This window comes from Nanorana parkeri, unplaced genomic scaffold (genome assembly GCF_000935625.1).
Source record: "Nanorana parkeri isolate BGI_ZX_2015 unplaced genomic scaffold, ASM93562v1 scaffold121, whole genome shotgun sequence".
NCBI lineage: Eukaryota > Metazoa > Chordata > Amphibia > Anura > Dicroglossidae > Nanorana > Nanorana parkeri.
Genome location: NW_017306389.1, coordinates 1,935,851 through 1,956,546, shown reverse-complemented (window position 1 = coordinate 1,956,546; position 20,696 = coordinate 1,935,851). Strand labels below are relative to the sequence as shown.

Genomic DNA, 20,696 nt, shown 5'->3' with positions numbered 1-20,696 from the left:
GCACTTAATAATTATTAATAATTAATAATAATTATTAATAATTATTGCCCTTGGCAGGTTGTCTTCTACCCTACATCCTTGGACACCTACAGTGAGGATTTCACCATTGTCTGTGATAACTGCCAGATCAAGGACCTCACACTGACAGGTGTGTTAAGAGAGAACTTTGTAATGATGTCCATCTGCTACCCTTTTTACTAATGATGCCATAATCTGATTAGCTTGGGCGGGGTTAATAACAAATCATGACACTTTGGAAAAGTCTGCAGTATTGCTTCTCAGATGTTTTTCAGCATGCTGGAAAAAGTGACAGATCTTCCAGCGTATCACCTTATTAAAGATAGCCATACATGGCCCACTTCTCCTTTGTTATGTTGCTGATCCAAACATCACAAGCTGTAACTAGGCTGTGAAGGGTTTTTTTTGTTTGAATGATGTCAGATTCTCCTGATTCCCCTTTGCTTGGAGGAAACCTTTATGAGGCAGTATGGAGGCTGCCATTGCTTGTTGCCTCTTTTTAAATTAAAATTATTCCTCATAATTTGTGTGTAGAGGTTAAATTAAATCAAATGACAAAACATTTTTTTAGTCCAATGTAAGTTTTTTTTGTTTTTTAATTTTCATGTTACAAGAATATAACAGTAACACAAGGAGAAAACGGCAAAAAACAAAACAAAGGGGTGGGGGATGTAACACAGAAAACCAGCCAATTTTTGAAATATTTTTTTAAATTTGCATATGGTGGGGAATGGTTAAAACCCCTGTTTTTGCCACCTGTGCGTGTGATTTTCCCTCACTTCCTGTCCTGTAGACAACACAGGAAAGGAAATTCCATCCAAAGCAAGGAAAGTTGTCACCAGAACAAGGGTCCCTATTGGAAGTTTTTCCCTCTAATTTTGTTCTGATAACTTCTCACAATTTTTTATTTTTCTTCAATTTCAGGACAAACAAAGAAAGTGCAGCTCCCTGGCGGGCAGAGTAACTCTTTAAAACTTTGGAAAAGCTTCTTATCATACAACTTCTGCATAGTTGTGAAACATCTGTGTAATTGTTCAGAACAGAATTCCTTATCTCCATAGAATAGTCACTTCCCTTTCCTTATGCTGCTTTACATCAGGGAAAACGATTGTTCTAGAGACTCTGGCAGTGCATAATTTGAGCTAGAATTGTCAAATATATCATCATTAGTAACACATTAGCCTATGTATGTCTAATGTATCTCATATGTCATTTTGTCAGTATTTTGTTTTTCCTTCTGTTACCAGGATATGGGCAGCTTGTGGGCTTAGAGCTGGTGTCTGTCAGTGAAGGTAAAAGCATTTCATGTCCTGATGGGCCTACTGATGCCGAAGCTGAACATTCATTATGTTTTCCCAGTACAAATTTACATTCCACAGTGCAAAAGAACATTGTCATTAGGAACACAACGTAAGTAGATTTATCCGATATACTCCATGCTAATTACCGGTGTCAGTAATCTATTTCTAACTGCATGTTATGTTTTATCAGGCATGTGGAGCTTCCATTCTACTGGCAGATTATGAAGCCAACTTTCCAAGATTTGCAACCAGGAGAAACTGTGGATGTAGCAAAAATTAGAAATAATATTGACACAAACCCTGCTTTTATGATTATCCCTGTGCAAGGCATCCTCCAGCCTCATCAAGACCACATGTTCACAGTGATGTACACACCAACTGAGGTATAAAATAAGACTTAGAAAGTACCTAACCTGTCTTAAATTTCTATGGTAACAATAGCGTGGTGCCTGCAAGTACCTGTGTTAGTCTTCAGTTTGATCCCCTTGTATCCTAGGCTCGGGTTGTAAATAAAGCCTTGAATTCTGCCAAGCAAGTCAAGAAAAAGCTTTATCCCCCTCTGGACACTAAACCCATCCCTTGTCATTCAACTGACAAATGCCAAAGCTTTGTCTACCTACTGAAGTTATCACATTGGATATTGATATGACAGCAGGTGGGGCTTACTGTCAGGAGAGGATGTAGTTTAATCTTACATTGGGCAGAAGTCAAGGGTCCATGTTGAACCTGAGCCTAGGATTTAAGGAACTGCTAAGATTACTATGACATTAACAAATATAATTTGTGCTGAAGTAAGATCCCTGTACTTCTGCACTGTTGTTACACTCTAAATGTTTCAGTCCAGGTCAGTCTCAATTTAAAGTGCATGTACATTAGCTGTCAATGTTTCCCATGGGAATTTTCTTAGATTCTATCTTTTTTCCTCCATTCGTTAGACTTCCCCATTCACTTTAGACTGACAGCTTGTTTTTCAGGGGTAGGGTTAGCTCATTTTAAATCCATGACCTGTGAGTTCCTTGCATGCTTTCATTGTGTGTCCACTACAGATTATTTGTGCCCTTCAATGGACTCTCCACAGGAAAATATGGACCGCGCCTTATAGAGAATTACACGCAGAGTAACTTAATGTATGTACATAACCCATAAATATGAGTCAGTAGAAAAATACGATGTGTCAAGTTTCTAGTTAATTCAAAGCCCCGGCAGTTGAGTATGTTTAATGCTTATGCTTTTTGAGAAAAATGGCCGCAGTGAAGCTTTAAATGTATACTTTTATGTATGTTTTATCTTTTTATGTATAGCTAATTGAATATCACAGTGTGGCTCAGATGGTATTAAGTGACATTCCAGAGAATCCAAGGTAAGAATCTAATTTGTGATAACACCAATTTTCCATCTCAACAGTCCTCCTTGCTGGTACATTTATGACAAAGATATAACCACAGAACAACAAACAAGAGTATTCTAAAGCCATGCACTGGTAGATTTTTGTACAAAATAGTACGATAATGCTGTCAGACTTGTAGAACGTTGTTTGAAAGTTAATTTTATTTTAACATTTGATTTTGGAAATTAAGGGAGTTTCTCAAACAAAAACTACATACACTGTCAGATTTTCATTCATGAGATACATTTTCCATCCTGCTTCTTTGATTTTTTTCGTCACTACTGTGAAACTGATCGTCGATTTCACCCCATTAACTATTACAAAATCGTACGAACATTCCAAAAACAAAATTGCTGTTGTATGGCCAGCTTTAATGACCACAGATGGCTTTTATTTTTTCTGAATAGACTGCTCATCTATGCATTAATGCACTTATGCAATTGTGCTTATTGGTAATCTCTGCCTATGCGTTTTCATCACCCTGAATTGCCCAGATTTGACGGCTTTACATCAGTGAATGTCTATTTATGTCACTATACACTCTGCTATATGTGTGTGTTCTCTTTTTTCAGTGCAAAAAAACATCCTTTGAGCATTTCAGAACTGGCTCCTGCACTAAATGATGTCATTGTGCTCGATCTGGAGTTCAAAGGGACCACCGAGCCATTTCATATAGTTCTGGAGCCTTATGCAATCATCTTTTCTGGAGAAAATTTTATTGACACCAATATGAGAAAGAGGTTCATAGTAAGTTTGTTTTTTAGCTTCTTAACATATTATTTACTCAATTTAAAATACATCTATTGGCTTTTCTTGTTTTATACTATCGGAAGTGTTGTGTGAATGCCATTTATTTCCTTCCCTTGTCACATACTGTAGAATCATAACCATAAAATACATGGCAGCACATTAGTTATCACTCAAAGGACAGTTCCATGTAAACAAAGATGTCCCTTTCTACATACAGGATTCAATTCATGTTTATTTAAGGCACCTGTCAGGATAGAAACATAGAAACAGCCATTGCTGAGTTAGTTTTACATGTTTAAGGGATGCTATCCTCCTCCTTCTTGTACCTTTTGGTTGTTCAGTTACCTGGAAGTAGCATGTGAGTATAAGTTGTCTTGACACATCACAGCCCGTGCGCTTGTTCCAGGTCAGGAACTCACTAAGTGGTGACAAAAAGATAAGAAAGACAGCCCTGCAACATGCATCTTAGAAAACCTGGTAAAGCAGTTCATGCTCCCATTGTGACCTGAAAGGATCCCTTTATAGTACACTGATCTTTTAAAGTTCATATTCACGTGTGCCAGAACACCTAAAGGAAACCGACAGAAACCCAGGAGGATATAAGCGACACCTAGCAATAGTCACTGTGCTGCATGCAGCAAAGCTAAAAAGTTCATACAAGGCATTTAGCGTCTATAGCATGCGTTCTACATAAACATGTGTAGCTTACATTTAGCTAACACGTGGTGGTACCTGTAACATTACTTGATACAATTTGATCATTTTTCCGTTATATATTACAGATAGTAATGTTTATCTTTCTGCAGTAACACTATTCTGTTTTGTAGCACCAATCTGTATTACTGCTTCTGCCTCAATTCAGGAATCTACAGTAGATAGTTTTGTTTTTTTGTTAGTAAGTTAGTAAATAAAGTCTTTACAATACTGCATCCATTTTCTATCAGTCATTCAGCAAAGATGCTGATTGTGTTGTCTTTTACAGTTTATGCTCCTACAAACTAATTTATAACATATAGTCATGCAAAAGTGCATGAAATATGTGAAAACAGCATCAAGCGTTGTTTTCAGGTTCATTTTACAATGGAAGCACATAAAATATATTTTGTCTTGTAGATGTGGAATAACAGCATATCCTCTGTCCAGTTTGAGTGGGATACCATCACATCTCCGAACATTATCCAGATTGAGCCACACAATGGAACTATTGGTATCTGCAGAGTTCCTTTAATTGTTGTTTTGTGTATTATGTTTGATTGATTATTGTGAATATGAAAAATGACAAAAGTCAAGGACCTAGGAGCAACCGTTGATCCAGACTGATCAATGTAGTGATTGCCTTAACTGCCTAGATTCTCACTATATAGGAGGAATATACAGACTCTGTGCAGGGGAGGGAACAATGGGTTTTCACAACACCAGGAAAAGGGGCAGTGGACTAATGTGTCCTTGGGGGTGCTCATTGCCAGAAGGGAGGCCTATTAAGCACCCTGTGGGATATGTAAACAGATCTTTATTTGAACGTAAACTGAATGATCTTAAAGGTTATGTAAACTCTAACTATTAATTTATCTTATTTGGTCTGCCTTGGCCTGTTAAGTATAATTTTAAATTTTTTTTTTTATTTGCTCAATAAGTGCAAAAAATGCCTGTTGATCTTGCTAGAAATCTTGTCAACTGATAACTTCCTGTGTTTTGTCCTCGTGCTGCATTCTTATGTCCATTTTACAATTGTTTCGGCCCAACAGTTCCGTCGTTTTTTTTTCTTTATTCTTTATTTTGAGAACTTTACAAAAATACAAAATATTAGGTACAAAAACAATAGAAAGAAGTCGTACATATCAGATAATGAGTCAAACAGTATCGAGGATCAGGTGTTAAAAAGTGGAGCGTATTCATCCCCCACCCCTAAAATAGGGATAACCATAAATACAATGACCATCTAGCAGTGTTCTTTTATGTTCTCCATTTCAGAGCCCGGTAAGTTCTGTGAATTTGAACTGATCATCACTGGATTACAATCTGGATCCTGTAGAGAGAATGTGAATTGCCACATATTACATTCTTTGGAACCGGTGGTGTTACATGTGGAAGCCAATTTTAAGGTTTTTATCTTGATATACTAATGCACTTGCCATTGAACAAAATATTTCAAAGTATTGGAAAGGATAATGTAACACGCTGATCATGTTATGTACATGTTTTAATAAATAAATGAATCTTAAACTAAGATTCTTATTAATTTTTGGTTACCAATACATAATTTTGCTTATATTATATAGGAAGCACCATAGTTCTTAACATAAGTTTTCATCTGTGAAAACAAAGCATTGTTAGTGTGAAATTGTGAAAGTTATTATATCCAACCTCCAACCTCCAGCATATTTCTACATTATCATACAGCTTTCTATTTCTTATGCTGTATATTAGTTAGTTCAGTCCAAACATCTTTTTTTGTGTGTGTTTTGGATAGAGTGGGGAAGATTAGAACCCCTTTTAATGCTATTTTTTACTCCTATTTAAGGTGGTTTGAGCGATTACTTCTAACTTGCTGTCACAATGATAGTGGTTTCACCAGATAGGAAGAGAAATCTGCATTAGGGACACATACAACAATAAAAAGTTGAAGGGGTTATAGTGTTCCAGTACACCAAATAGTTTTTTTCCTGTCTTCTCGCTTCTTGTCTCACACACTTTAATGATTGTAATATGATTTTTTCTAGCGCAGCCCGAATGTAAGAGAAGGCAGCTTGCCTTGTCATGGATAGGCACAGTTTACATCATCACGTTGTGGTGATGTGCGCTTAAAAAAAGTATGGCATGCAGCACTTTTTTTTTAAACGCACCATGGCGTGTCTATAAAACTTAACGAAATGTCACTTGTGACATTTCAATAGATTTCTAACATAAAAAAAAAAAGAAACCGTGCAATGCGGCACGATTGAGTGAATTGGCACTGTTCAGGCACATGCACACCAGCAGCCGTGTGGCTATGTGCGGCTGCTGGTGTTAACAAGCCCTAAAAGTTCCAGTTAGCTTCATTTTCCAAGTCTGTAAAATTTTGTAACAGGTTTTTATCTGTCCCGGTATACTTGTATCACTTTATGCTGTTATCTTTTTGCAGGGTCCAGTGGTTTCAATAGCCATCCCATCGATTGACTTGGGACTCATAAAGCTGGGTAATAAAATTCTTAGTACCTTTACCATTGAAAATATGAGTTCACTGGCTGCAAAGTGGAAGATGTGTGAGAGCAGAGCCTGCCTTACTGAAAGAGGAGTAGAGGTAATTGATGTTAAACAGGAATTTTTATTTATATGGTATAATACTCATCATGGACCTATTTGTATCTGTGGTCTGGAATATATTTACTTTGTCCATTGGAAAGAGTCTTTTTAAAGATATGAATGTCACATACATCCATGGGCCATCAACACTGACATACTGCCTGTATATGATAGATTACCTAATAATAATTAATGTGTTTTTGTTTATCACGTACTTTCACATAATGAAGGCAGGTAAGGTACTGCTCAGCTTAAAGTCTATCTAAAGTAAAAAACTGACAGGTTGGCTGGTCGCCTATGTAACTGCCATTGCAAAAAATGTCTCCACAACCCATCAGTATTTGCCGCTCTGCAGGGTCTTTGAAGCTGGCTCCTCACTTCCATTGCCATCTGACCCATCTGGGTTCTATCATCTATGTGAGGCATAGGTCCTAACTGACTTTGAATGTAGAGGCAGCAATTCAGAGGCTGTACCTCACACAGATAGCTTATCATTTCACGTTATGTTGTTCACCCACCAACATGCCAAAAAAAAGTAACCACAGCAGAGTGTGAAGTAAAATGTTGCATCCTGTACCATGTGGAACTTTCATCTATTTATTATTTAATATAATATGTGAAATGAAAGGTTAATAGTCTGGATGCTTGTAGGATATACAGAATATACTTCTGATTGCTCTTATCTTTTATAACAATAGAGTATCACTTCTAATATCAATCCCAGCCTATAGACTTTTCTTCCAGGATCCGAAGCCCCAGTGTCAGCTGAGGTCACAATGTGCACACAGATATGGCCTGACTAAGCAGATTCCTTTTTCCCATGTAGGCTCATTTGCAGAAAGTAACATTGCTGACACCTTTTTTGTATCAGTTCTTTCTGGCAGGCCTATAGATCTTATAAGAAGGAATCATTGCTTTATAACGCAAGAAACAACACAATTAAATCAAAACCAACAAAGCATCTGTTGTGAGTTTTGTGCTCAGCCACACAAAGCCATGTTTGTGTAAGTTTTGTGCACATCCACAATGACAGGTTTAATGGTAACAGCTTCCTTTTGCTGCCTTGTAAAAATATTACACATTGAAAACATAGATGCCTAGTAAAAGCTTTTTTAGCACAGTTTGCCATATAAATGATCTAAATCATGTACACTTGTTTGCACTTACAGGATTCCCAATTTTCCATTACTCCTGACAGTGGAGTGTTAGCCCCTTTGTGCACAGCACAGGTTTCCGTCCTGTTTAAGCCATTGACCTGTCAGAGGCTAAATACAGTATTGGAATTGAAAGTGGAGAATAGTGAAGGGAGGTAAGTGACTAATAAAGAGCAGAAAAATGCTAATATGTAGATGTTCTCTACACAGTCTGACATAGGTGTACCCACTCACACCTATGAACTCAATCATTTGCCTTAAGAACCAATATTGTACTGTGACAATGTACGCATGTGGTGCTTCCTGCTAGCTTTTTTGTAATGATGCAACAACATGAAGCTGCTTCCTAGTAGAATTGAAATGACATGAACACTTGAAGCTTATGAACACCAGTCATATTGTAACTTTATTGTTTGATTTTATCTACCACTATAGCACATCATGACTGTTGCCACTACATAGAAGTACTTGTTCAGTTAACTCTTTTGTGTTTATTTCAGCTACTTGCCAGTTGTTGCTGATGTCCAGGTGCCCCAGGCTTGTCTCATTTCCAGCTGCTTAGTGTTTCCTGAAATCTATGTTGGTGTCCCTGCTCAGTCTACAGTAAAAATGTTCAACCAAGGGCGACTCCCAGCATCTTTTTCATGGGAAGAGGTAACTTTGTTATAACATGATATAATATAGTTTGGCATGCAACAGGCTGAGAGAGTCAAAACATTGGACCACCATACTGGCAGTAACCTGGATTGTATGAGAATATATATCACACATTCTCTCCAATAGGACATGGATCACATATTAGACAAATAGACACAATTACTTCACTGTCACCAGATAGCAAACCACTTATAAATAACATTGTCATCTGTGTAGCTTTATGTCAACTAATAAAAGGGTCATAAAAGGGTCAGTGCACTACTTATCCAAGTTATATACTGTATAAGTAGTAGATGGAATCAGATTCTATCAGCTAAATTATCATCTCTTGAAGAACTTTTCATAACAGTTCCCACATATCTTACCATATTCCTCTAGCTACAACCGAGTGCATTTGCATTTTCTTCAATATGCAGTATGATAATCTAATATAAAATAAAAATCCAGCAGGAAGACTGGGACCTTTTTGTGACTGTCACACCTGGATACTGAACTGTAGAAATGTCATCCTCAATACATAAAAAAAGCTTGGTTGCATGCCAAAGAACTTTACATGATAGAATATGAAATATGTAGATTAGAGAGATAGTTTTCCATTTTTTTGCTGGCTTAAAAAATAACACTTTGTATCTGCAGCTGACTGATAGTCATTCCATGATATACTCGGCCACTGTCACTCCACCTAGTGGCCTGTTAGGACCTAATGAAGAGGCTGAGGTGTGTGTGACTCTGATACTTCATACATTGGTAAGCTACCATTCCCAAATTGTACTACAAACCCTACATCTATACAACTAATATTTCTATCCTCTGAACAAAGTTTACTTTGCTATATACTCTATTTCCTTAAACCCGTTCATGTTGATCATTTTAAACAGTTGGTCTTATTATAGTTCATTTATAGTTGGGGATAAGTAGACTGAGTCACCTTGTGGCCTCATATCTCATTGGGACTTCAGCAGTAAAATCTACATACAACAAATCCTGGCGCTGTTTCTGCCCACCTTGTGGTGTTCCCACTCCTCTCATTGCATTCTCTGTGTTATAGAATAAATTAATAATCCAACAGAAAGAGTAGGCCACAATATCACTGTCAGAGTCCCCAAGAATTATAAGATACCATTAGGTGATTGCAGTATCTGGCATCCACAAAAAACTAGAATATCACTGTTGGGTGGTCTGGATCCTGAATCATTTTTGTCTAACATTTATTCTATAGGCCAATTGGAATCAGAGATGTTATTATTGACTGTCTTCATGGTTCACTTGTTTGGTATTTAATTCTATGCTAAATAATAGTAGAACACCGGCCTAGACAGAACCTCTTTAGTTTCAAATAGCAGTGCTGTTACTTAATAAACATGTATCTCAGGTTCTGAAACTAGGACGGTTGCCAGTGATATCCTGAATTAGAAATCCTGGGTTATATTCTGTTTGTGCCTGCCTTTTTTTAAAGAGAATGTGTTTGTGTGTGTGTACATGTTTGTGGTGCAGTACAGAACTGATAGCAAGATCACACAGCTGCCTCCATGTACTGTCAGAACATAGTACTTATTATACCACATTTTTTCCTTCCGTTCTGCTTTGGATATCCCTATGCTTAATATGCAAACTTACTGATGATTGCTGTTTGTATAGACATATTTACTGCAATGAGAAGAGATGTCCTGAATAGAAGGAAAAGTCCCAGAGCACAGCCCTATACTGCCTGATGGAAAGCGATAATGTTAGATAATTTCACAATGCTCTCTGATTATAAAAAACACTAACTAGTTCTAGTGGTACTGGTGTTTAGGATGAACTGAATGATGTGGCTTTGTGTTGCCGGGTAGAAGATATGAAGGATCCTCTGGTTCTGAATTTAAAAGCAAAAGCCCGAGGATTGCACGTCACCTACTCCCTTCCTGATGGAGAAGAGAGGTGAGCAATGATTTCTGTCTGTCTCCTAATGAATGATGTGTTCTTCACAGCACACCAAACTCGCTTCACTTTTTTTCCATTGCACACAGTACAGTAACTAGGCTTTTGTACAGATAATAGATAAATATATTGATTTAGAAATGTTTTATTTCATGATTGTAAAGGATTTAAGGGTCAGTCCACCCAAAAAATTGTTCTATTATGGATGCAACATAGTAAGTATTACAATGACATCTTACATCTGTTGGTGTGTACATCAGTGAGCTTTCTTTGCTAATGAACTCAGCTCCGTTCTCTCACTGCTACTTGTGTATCCTTTATGGAATAAAATGTTTTAAACATCCAATGAGGGACTCCAGTATAATGGGCATGGCAGTTGTGCAGACCTGGGAACTTAAGCATAGTGTTTACCTAATTCTCAAACATCAGATTTGAATGGACTGACTCTTTCAATCTTTTTCTTTTGCTTGCACTGGGCAATATCATCAGTTGTGTAGTAATAGGCTCTCTTAAAGATGAACTCTAGGACAACAGCTAAAAACACAGATAAAAAACATTGCAGCAGTGCATGGCAATGCCACGGTGTAGTATGGCAACTTTGGCACCCAGGACTCTCAGCCAGAGGGGCTGAGAGGTTCCACAATGTGAATACCTTTGGAGAGGAGGAACTGGCTGTTCAATTCCTTCCAGGTTTTCCAGACTAATAGTGGGATGGGATCTCCAGTCCTGGGACCAGGTGCTGCCAGTGGCCAGGTTGGACTGAACAGGTGGCTGAGAGCAGCCTTATTAGGAAGCCAGCCCAGTGCTCAGAGGAGAGTTGTGGGTGTGCAAGAGGCACACGACGACAGGCAGACTCTGCTGCGTGCGTGAGCACAAGGAACACAGCCAGGAAGGCTGGAGAGGTCCAGAGGGTTGGTGACCCTGAGATACCTGTCGGGGAGACAGAGAGGGACAGTGACCCACGAGAGGTGGATACTGAATCGCTTGGAGCTGAGGAAAGCTGCTGAGCAGTGCTGAGGACTGTATTCACAGAGAAATACGGTAAAGTCCTGGGACTATCACACGGGGAGTGTATGGGACAGACAGATGTCGGTGAGACCAACCACAATGTCTTGATGAGACTCCTGAATGAACTGTTATGCTTAATTTATGCTGAACAAAGACTGTCCTTTTATGTTAAAGTCGGCTTCAGGAGTGGTCACTTAGCGCTTACCATTGTGCTTTATATGCCTGAAAGTTCCAGTTTATATGAACCCCACTGATAAATAGTGATTAGTACTGAAACACAAGGTCTCTATGCGCATAGAGTTTATATGCTCCAAAATTTCATGGCTTTTATCAAAGTTTTTATTGTCCCCGCAGCTGAAAAGAATACTGTTAGGTGGCTTTTGTCTAAAATTGGTTGTGTAATCTTCCAAAATAGTTTTTATTTGGTTTTATAAAGACATTATGCACTTTTAGTGCCACAACATAACAGTAGAAACAGCAATAAACATACAACTGCCATCAAACAAAGAGAGTCACGGTTGTGACTTGCGTTGGCTGTGTAATCTTAATGTGTGGCTGTGATATTTGATAAGATCCACTTGACAGGGTTTGATGTAAAGGGTGAACACATAAAATAAAATACTTGGTAATATATTGAAAAATATGGTAAACATTATGTCCAACATGCAATTCTAAAGGTATTTCAACCAATGTAATCTTAAGTAGCAAATTTGTAACAAAAACCAGTCCTGGTTCCTGCATGTTATGAAGCCATTTTGGGGCGTAATAGTTAAAAGAGACTTTACTTACAATAGCTATATTATAGACAATTCTTTTTCAACTTGTTATTGTAACTTAGCCTTAAAATTGGCTTCAAGAATTAACATAACTTTCATTAGTTTAAAAGATACAGCCCCCTCGTCTCCACAAGAACTGCAGCTAGATTTTGGATCAGATGTGGTTTTGCAGAGCAAAGTGCAACGGACGCTAATCCTCACCAATCACACTGGGATATCTGCTCCATTCTCAATCCAGGCATTGTACTTCACTGGTTGTCCCCTTCCACAGGTGTCAGTAAGCAAAAAGTAAGTTTTGTTTTTTTCCATCCTTTTCTTCTCTACAGTGAGAGTGGACTATGAATTTGCTAGGTCATTACTCGTTCTATAAATTTAGGTTTATCTCCTCACATTTTGTAATCCTGAGTTACTGTTTGTGTTTTTTCAGTTCCACGGTATCTGTCATGCAAAGGAGCGCTAGGTTTGCAGAGGAAGCGGCCAGAAGAGCAGAAGCTGGTATGTGATCTTTAGTCTTCATGTTTGCTGACATTTTCAATGTTATAGATCTACATGGGCATTTCAGCAAGACATATAATATTGGAGGTAACACATGGTCACATATTGAGCATTTTCATGTTTTGCTGTGCGGATATATTTTAGGAGTGTAGCATGGATATAAAAGAAAAAGTTCTCCCAATAATGATTAAATGTTGAGAGTTTCAAACTTAGTATGGCAGCAGCAATTACTGGAAATGACTCTGGGCATGTGCCCTGGAAGCCAGGGTCTACCAACGCCCCTTGGCAAAAGATAATTTATGTCTTAAAGCAGAACTGTAGCTTAAAAAACACTGCAAACAGGAAGGTATTTACATTATAGAAGACACACTTTTACTACATCTCTTCTGGAATAAAACCTTGTTACCTTTAGTGAGTTGCTGTAGAGTGTGCCCTGCGCTGCATATGCACAGCTCATTCTACATTCTCAGCATGCCTTGGTGGCTTGGTGAATAAATTACATAATCCCAGCCAACCAATTAAGATGGCTGAAGATCCCGATCCCAGAAGAAGCCAGGGGGAAGATGCCATTGCTGGCGAGGGAGCCTGCTGATGTCAAATTGCTGGAGTGGAGGTATGTTTAGCTCAGCTTTGATGAATGAATAATGAAGTTTCACTTCGCAAAGAATACTCAATCATGTGTAAGAAAAATAAAAATAATAGTATTTTTGCTGACACATGATTGGGTGATGGAAGTCAGCAGACCTTCACCCTTATTCACTAAACTAAGAGGGAACTTCCCCCTGCAGTGTGCAAATTCCCATGCAAAGTGAACAACCTATTTGCCTTTAGTAAGTCAACCCCAATCACTTAACCTGCATTATGAACCTCACTTTTGGGAAGAGAGGCTGTACATGCCTCAGAGGGACCAGTAAATGCCTGCTTTTCTGCCCACACAGTCAACATAGCTTCATTTTCAGCTGTTGTTTATAAATACAATATTGAAAAGGGAGGACCAGTCACAAATGGGAGGTCTGTAAAAAAAATATAAATCTAAACTAATTAACATTATTGTATAATCAGTGCTGTCCTGGAAGACTAATGGAAATAGAGTTACCGGTAAGTCCTAACTCTGAATTTTTACTGCATTGGAAGACAGATGTTTGTTATCACTTATAGCCATACAAGATCACCTGACACAAATGTTCCCTTTAATGAAACCTGTTTGAATGGGAGCTCTTTATTAGCTTTTCATTGTAAAAACTATAGATGTCCTTTAAATGCAGAGTGTAGTAGAGTAAAGCAACAGCACGGGTCCTATTCCATCCATCCCATATAACACTGATCTGGTTAGAGGTCTTTTAGATACCTTTAGTCCCTTCTCACCATATCCTGTATGGTCACACTGTCTCTTTAAATGTAGTATAAGCTATAATAATTTTTGTGATATATTGGAAAAAAGAAAAAAGCTAATATATAATCTGTGGCATGCTTACAGATACAAGAGCATTAATATTATCAAATGAGAAAGGGGCTGCTTTTATTGCTCAGCCATGTTCAGGAATACTTGGGCCATTCCATCAGATATCCATTGATGTGATTGCTTACAACAACATGTGGGGAGAGTATTCAGATCATCTTGTCTGTACGGTATGTGTTTCTTTATGTGTATTCTGTATTCAGAACAGTTTGTCTGTACAGTATGTGTTTCTTTGTGTGCCAAAGGCCTAAATAGAGGCGAGCTAAATCAGTAATCATCATAGTGCAGATAATCTATTTTACACAATTCTAGGTGGTAGTTTTAATCTCGTGCTACTGGACAGTGTAACCTATTGCTGGCAATTACATTGAAGTTGAGATGTTTTAAATTAGATGTTAAATCACTGAATAGCATGAGGATAAAAGGTCCCTTTGATTTCACCCTGGTGGGTCATACAATGGCCAAACAGCCCACAAATATCCGCCACAGTGAAGTATACATTTGAATGTAAATCATAATGAGATTTACCAGGGTCCCAATTCTACATGCAGATTTGTCTAGTAGCTCTCTTCCAATCACACATATTCTTGAAAGCCAGTTAGTTCAATACCCAGGAGGGGCCCTAGCAACACTCTTAAATAGCTAATTAATAAAATATGGTGTTTCTCTATTGAACATAAAAGAAATAAACAATGAGGGATATATAGAATAATGAATATTATGAATTACATTTTGGTCTCTGCAGTTCAGGGTTTTACTGATGATGCAAATCAACTCTTTACATTTTTGTTTTTAGGTTGGAGATCTAAACCCTAAGGAGATCCCTTTGAAAATGACTGTAAAGGGATGTCCCCTCTACTTCCAAATGACAGGACCAAGACCTAACCGGCAGACAGAAGGGCCTGCATTAAGGTAATGCGCATGTCCACTTTTGATCAGCTGCATCTACTATTGCTCAAAAGTGCAAGACCTAATTGTAAGTTGTTGCAGCAGAAATGGGAGTAAGACACAAAGCTACAGCTACCCAAAAACATGAGATAACATTTTCCGGATCTTGCGGTTTTTGGCTGGATCCAAACATGATTTTATATCTGTAGTTTTGCTGACTGACCATCACACAACCACTTTTGGGGAGAACAATCAATGGTTACAAAACTTGTACTGATAGCTATTGCCACTCTCTAATGTTACTCCATAGTAACATGACACATGCCATATGACATGTCACATCCAGCTGCCCTCATAGGACATTTAAAAAGACAACGAACTCAGGAGTTAAATCTCAGAAATACATTTGAGTTCCTTAACTTTCAACAAAAATGTATCTTATTTGTGTATCACTTGGCCTTAGATCCTCAAATCATCTCTGAATTGGTGCTGACACTGTCCTTCCTTCTGGAGGGGGGCCACTTTTGTTCCCCATGGTCCCTGTGTGTGTTTTTAAAGTAGCCACCGCTCCCCCGTGATGAACTGCAATCTCAATACAAATTAGTAAACTAGATGTGAGATTGTAGTCCATCTTGGGAGCGAGCTTGGAGCGGTGACTACTTTACAACACACACAGGGACCATGGGGTTCACTCCGTCTTACTTCATTAAATCAGACTGATTACTAGTACCCATGTTACTGGTGGGCAGGATTTTAATGGTATAATAAAATTATATATGAAGGAATAATATGAGAAATAACCTGTTTTTATCTCTTTAAGGTTTGGCACACATGTGTCTGGTGGAGACACCATTTCTCGCTGCTTGCGTATTAACAATCCAAGTCCTTTTGGTGAGTATTTGAGGCTTTTTTGTTTTATTATTAGAGTTGTACACTAATGTTGGTTTATATACTGCCACTGTCTATAACTGTTAATTTAATGTTATGTCATAGATCACCTTTTAAGATTTGCTATCCAAATCATCATGTCCTACTGCATAACATCTGGTAGGACAAAGACTTCTAGTTCTCTCTTAGCTGGCTTAAAGGTTAGCAAGCAATGACCTGCATACATAGGTAATGTGTATATAAATGGAGGCAGTAACAATGGATGTCCATTTTTAGACACCGAATGTTCTATGTGGCTGTTACAGCTTCAGTTATTTAGTCTTTCCATAGGCTATTGAACATGGCAAGTGATTATTTATTAATAATTAGTGTGTGGAAATCACTTCTGTCATATTGTATCTTTCAGACATCCGCCTAGATTGGGAGACATATAACCGAGAAGAGGATAGCTCCAAGCTTGTAGACCTTGTGCTGCTCTATGGAGACCCTTTCCCTCTGAAGGACATAGATGGGAATGAAATTGTGGATTCCAGTATAGATACCCCAGAAAGTGGCAGCTCATCTCAGGACTGGGATAAAATCCCCAGTACATCTGGGTCATCAGTTTCTCTAAGAAGCCCCAGTGTAAGTATTTGGATAAAGGGTTTGATTTACTAAAAGGCAAACAAACTGTTCACTTTCCAAGAGAATTCTTACTTTGCTTAGTAGATGAGAGGAAGCTCTGCTGATCTCCATCAGCCAATCATATGCAAAAAAAAAAAAGTTATTTTATTTTCTTTGCACATGATTGGGTATTCTTTGCAAAGTGAAATGTCACCACCTTCACCAAGCTAAGGGAAACTTCCCCTGGAAGTTCCCTTGCAAACCATGCAAACAGCCTATTTGCCTTTAGTAAATCAACCCCACAAAGTCTTTACTGCATAAAATCCTACCTGGTGGCAATGCTTTTATATTCTCCTGCAAAGTGAACAGCCTATTTACCCTTAGTTAATGAACCCTAAAGGGTGACCTCACCCAAAGTTATTGTTTCAGTTATTGTTATGTTTCAAGAGCCGCTTTATGGTTTGACAAACCTCGTTTGGACCTCAATCCTTCCAGGTAGTATGGTCACAAGCTGATTAAGATCCATCCACAGACAGCCTAACACTCCAATAAGACACGGAAGCTTAAATCCAACAATGTTTTACTTCTCAAAGTACATAAAGAGGATGTTTGCTGGTCACATGACGTGTAAAAAGACAATAAATGTTCCAAGCCAAGTGTCTGCAATGAAGACTGCAGAGATGCAAGAGAGATGCAATGAGGGAACATGGCAGAAGCAGAGAGAGTCTATCTAGGACTATACCAAGTGACACTAAACCTGAGGGGAGAAGAGTGGAAGATACCAAAGGCAGCCGAGTGAATAACCGAGCCGAAGTGAACTGAGCCAAATGACGTTCGGCTATTCAGTACGGCTGATTTCAGAGCGACTTCAACTCAGCCAATCCAACATCTGGATCAGCTCACCCGAAGCTCCGGCAGCTCACTCGCTGCCGTTCACCCCAGTTAACATAGGGCCGCACAGCAGTGAGTGAATAGCCGATTGCCGCCGAGCAGCATTCGGCTCAGCTATTCTGCTCGGTACCTCCGTGGTACTAAGTAGAATAGAAATTCAGTAAAAATTGTAGAAAAAAAAAAGGTTATTTTTTTTCACAAAATGTAAATAAATAGTTAAATAAAGAAAAAAGATATTTGAAAAAAGAAAAACAATTGGGCTGAGCTAGTAGTGACAACTGGCTCTGCCCAACTGTTTCCCATTGGCCGCTACCTGCTAGAGTCTTCTAGCAGGTCCCTGCCAATGTATAACAAATGGGCGGAGCCGGCTGTGACATCACAGCCGTCTCCGCCCAGTTGCTATTGTTTAATGATAGATCAACATCCCCAGGTCATTTAGGGACGCTGATCTGTCATTACAACTGGAGGGAGCCAGTCGTGACATCACAGCTGGCTCTGCCCAGCTGTCATTTGCGGGGTGAACGGCTGGCCTTCGGCAGCCCATTCACCCCGCTTCGGCTATCACATCGGCTCAGTCGAGCCTAAGCATATGCCTTCAGCTCGGCTGAGCCGCTCGGCCGCCTCCGGCTGCTGTACGGGCTATAGTGAATAACCCGTACAGCAGCCCTTCGGTTCAGCCGAAGAGAGCCAAAAGATAAGCTGAAGCTACGGCTGGAACCTTTGGTTCTTTCGTGAATAACCCCCTAAATGTATACAGAAAAAGTTGTAGTAACACTAATTTACCACTAGATGTCAGGAACATACATAACATTATGCTAAGCAATGGAATACTCAGCAGTGTAATGAAAACAGCAGAAAATGACAGATAACAACATTGGTTGTGCCAGCACAGTTATCATTGTGTCTGATCAACTCATAGCATCTTATATATCTTGAGAATTGTAAATAAGAAAGAAAAATCTCAACTGAAGTTCTAAGTTTCCCTCACCATGCAGTCCAACTTAACTGCATAATATAAAATAAATGAGAATTAACATTGTAATGTCTTTGGTGGGTGGGCAAAACCATACATTCACCATAAATCTGGACCTGTGTATGTCCACTCCTGCTCCACTTTAGCATGTCCTGACTGAGTAGGCCCAAATCCAGAAATGATAAATAATACTTCTGGAGACTAATAGAAACGTATGTTATTATTTAGATGTGGATTATAGTGTAAGTCTTGTTCCTTCAGCATATAAATGGTATGGAACAGATTGCAGAGGCAGAAGAAGTGAGTGACAATCATGATGACCGAGAAAGGGAATTCTCTCCAGAACAAAAGTTAATTTCCGTCGTTCTGAGGCCTCATGAAGGAGTGGCCTCTGATTACCCATACTGCATCACTCCAAGGCAGACAGTAAGTGTAATGGTTTAAATTTACCATACAATCCTATTCTCTGAGTACATAAGTAGACACAGTGCCATGTGTAAAGCTCATAATGCAGGTGTTGGTCTATATTTGCGTGTCACCTGATACTACTATTAGTGGTACTTTTACTTTTTAATTTTTGGGTTCCCTCCCCCTCCTCTATTAAAACATTTTCCCAAGCTTTACTTACTCTGTTGATGTTGTCCCCATCAACTCTGTTGATGTGTTTTTTATCACCGCTCCAGCAAGCCTCTTCACCCAGAAAGACAATTGTGTCATACGGCCTATTTCCTGTGAGCCCAGCTTGTCATTGACACACACTCCCTGGGTATGTCATTGCACAGTGTGGGCTCACAATACTTCAGAACTGAGCGGAGATAACATGTCGTTACACCACTGCTGGGAAATAAGTGACATCACTGAACCACCTAGAAGTAAAAAAAAAAAGACCTAGGGGCTTTAGGGGTTATGGTGGACCTTTTATAGCTGGAGTTCCATTGTAAGGCTCTGTTCACACTATCTTATTCTGGGAATGTGTGTTGTGTTTGCATTGGTTCATGTTTGTTTGCAAGCTTTTTTGCCGCAGTTGCCACACGTCAGCCCATGTGAAGGGGCTGCCTACGCATAACAAGCGCGGCAAAGCAGCTCATGCATCAAATTCTGCTGCAAGCATTCTACATTTTTTCACATTGCGTTGCACATTAAACGTGTGGGAAGAATGTCTGTTTTCAGGGCTGCTTTGGGGTGCCATTAACAAGTAATGGCACTGCAAGCGTGTTGCATGTTTTGGCGTGTTGCATCAATGCGCACATTTGGAACGTGAAGGTGTGAAAGGACACTAATTCGAGAAAGAATACTATACACATCTGGTAAATCGAATTAAAGTTGCAAAGTTTTTTGGTTACATTGTAAGCTTGGTTGTCAACATACTAAAACAATTTCTTGTGACACACTGGAGCTGGTCATATCACTCTCATCCATGCACGCAATAAGGACCAAGGACTTTTACAGTTCTCTTACACTTGCATGTACTCGATTTACAAAGTTGAGTTATACAGGTGAAACTCGAATAATTAGAATATCGTGCAAAAGTAATTGCAGTAATTGCTGCAAAAGGGGCCCAAACCAAGTACTGAGTACATATGCATGCTTCTACTTTTCAGAGGTCCGATATTGTTCTATGTACAATCCTTGTTTTATTGATTGCATGTAATATTCTACTTTTTTGAGGTTGTGGATTTGGGGTTCTTGGGGTTTTCATGAGCTGTAAGCCATAATCATCACAATTATGACAAATCACGGCTTGAACTATCTTGCTTTGCATGTAATGAGTCTATCTCATATATTAGTTTCACCTTTTAAGTTACATTCGTGAAATAAATGAACTTTGCACGATAATCTAATTATTCGAGTTTCACCTGTACATTTGAAGCATTGGTTTTAAGAAATATTAATATTAGCAACAAACATAACATGGAAGTATGGTAAGAATGATTTTATAACAGGTCAACAATACAAAACAGCAAAAACACATTATTTCAAATCAGGTACAGTCCCTGAAAGTCAGGAATAGTTGGCAGCTATGATCAAAAAACAAACCATTGACAGGATCTGCTTCTCCCACACATAGGTGCTGGATTGTATAATATACATTATATTGCCAAAAGTATTGGAACACCCCTCCAAATCATTGGATTCAGGTGTTCTGTGAAATTTCCTTGCTCCTAAATATTCCACGGTCACCTGTTAGTGGTATTATAACAAAGTGGAACAACTGGGAACAACAGCAACTCAGCCACAAAGTGGTA

General features: G+C 38.8%; 1 protein-coding gene across 1 annotated transcript in view; it reads left to right on the top strand.

Moving 5' to 3' along the window:
• DLEC1 (deleted in lung and esophageal cancer 1) overlaps positions 1-20,696 on the top strand; it is an 82,977-nt gene that overhangs the window by 47,012 nt on the left and 15,269 nt on the right. The window contains exons 13-31 of the mRNA XM_018553479.1: positions 58-148; positions 1,266-1,428; positions 1,510-1,702; positions 2,621-2,679; positions 3,279-3,453; positions 4,570-4,663; positions 5,428-5,558; positions 6,578-6,736; positions 7,908-8,047; positions 8,393-8,546; positions 9,186-9,296; positions 10,345-10,469; positions 12,356-12,541; positions 12,681-12,748; positions 14,226-14,377; positions 15,004-15,119; positions 15,916-15,986; positions 16,390-16,607; positions 18,712-18,876. Coding sequence (XP_018408981.1) covers positions 58-148; positions 1,266-1,428; positions 1,510-1,702; positions 2,621-2,679; positions 3,279-3,453; positions 4,570-4,663; positions 5,428-5,558; positions 6,578-6,736; positions 7,908-8,047; positions 8,393-8,546; positions 9,186-9,296; positions 10,345-10,469; positions 12,356-12,541; positions 12,681-12,748; positions 14,226-14,377; positions 15,004-15,119; positions 15,916-15,986; positions 16,390-16,607; positions 18,712-18,876 — 2,571 coding nt within the window. The remainder of the gene's footprint in view (positions 1-57; positions 149-1,265; positions 1,429-1,509; positions 1,703-2,620; positions 2,680-3,278; positions 3,454-4,569; positions 4,664-5,427; positions 5,559-6,577; positions 6,737-7,907; positions 8,048-8,392; positions 8,547-9,185; positions 9,297-10,344; positions 10,470-12,355; positions 12,542-12,680; positions 12,749-14,225; positions 14,378-15,003; positions 15,120-15,915; positions 15,987-16,389; positions 16,608-18,711; positions 18,877-20,696) is intronic.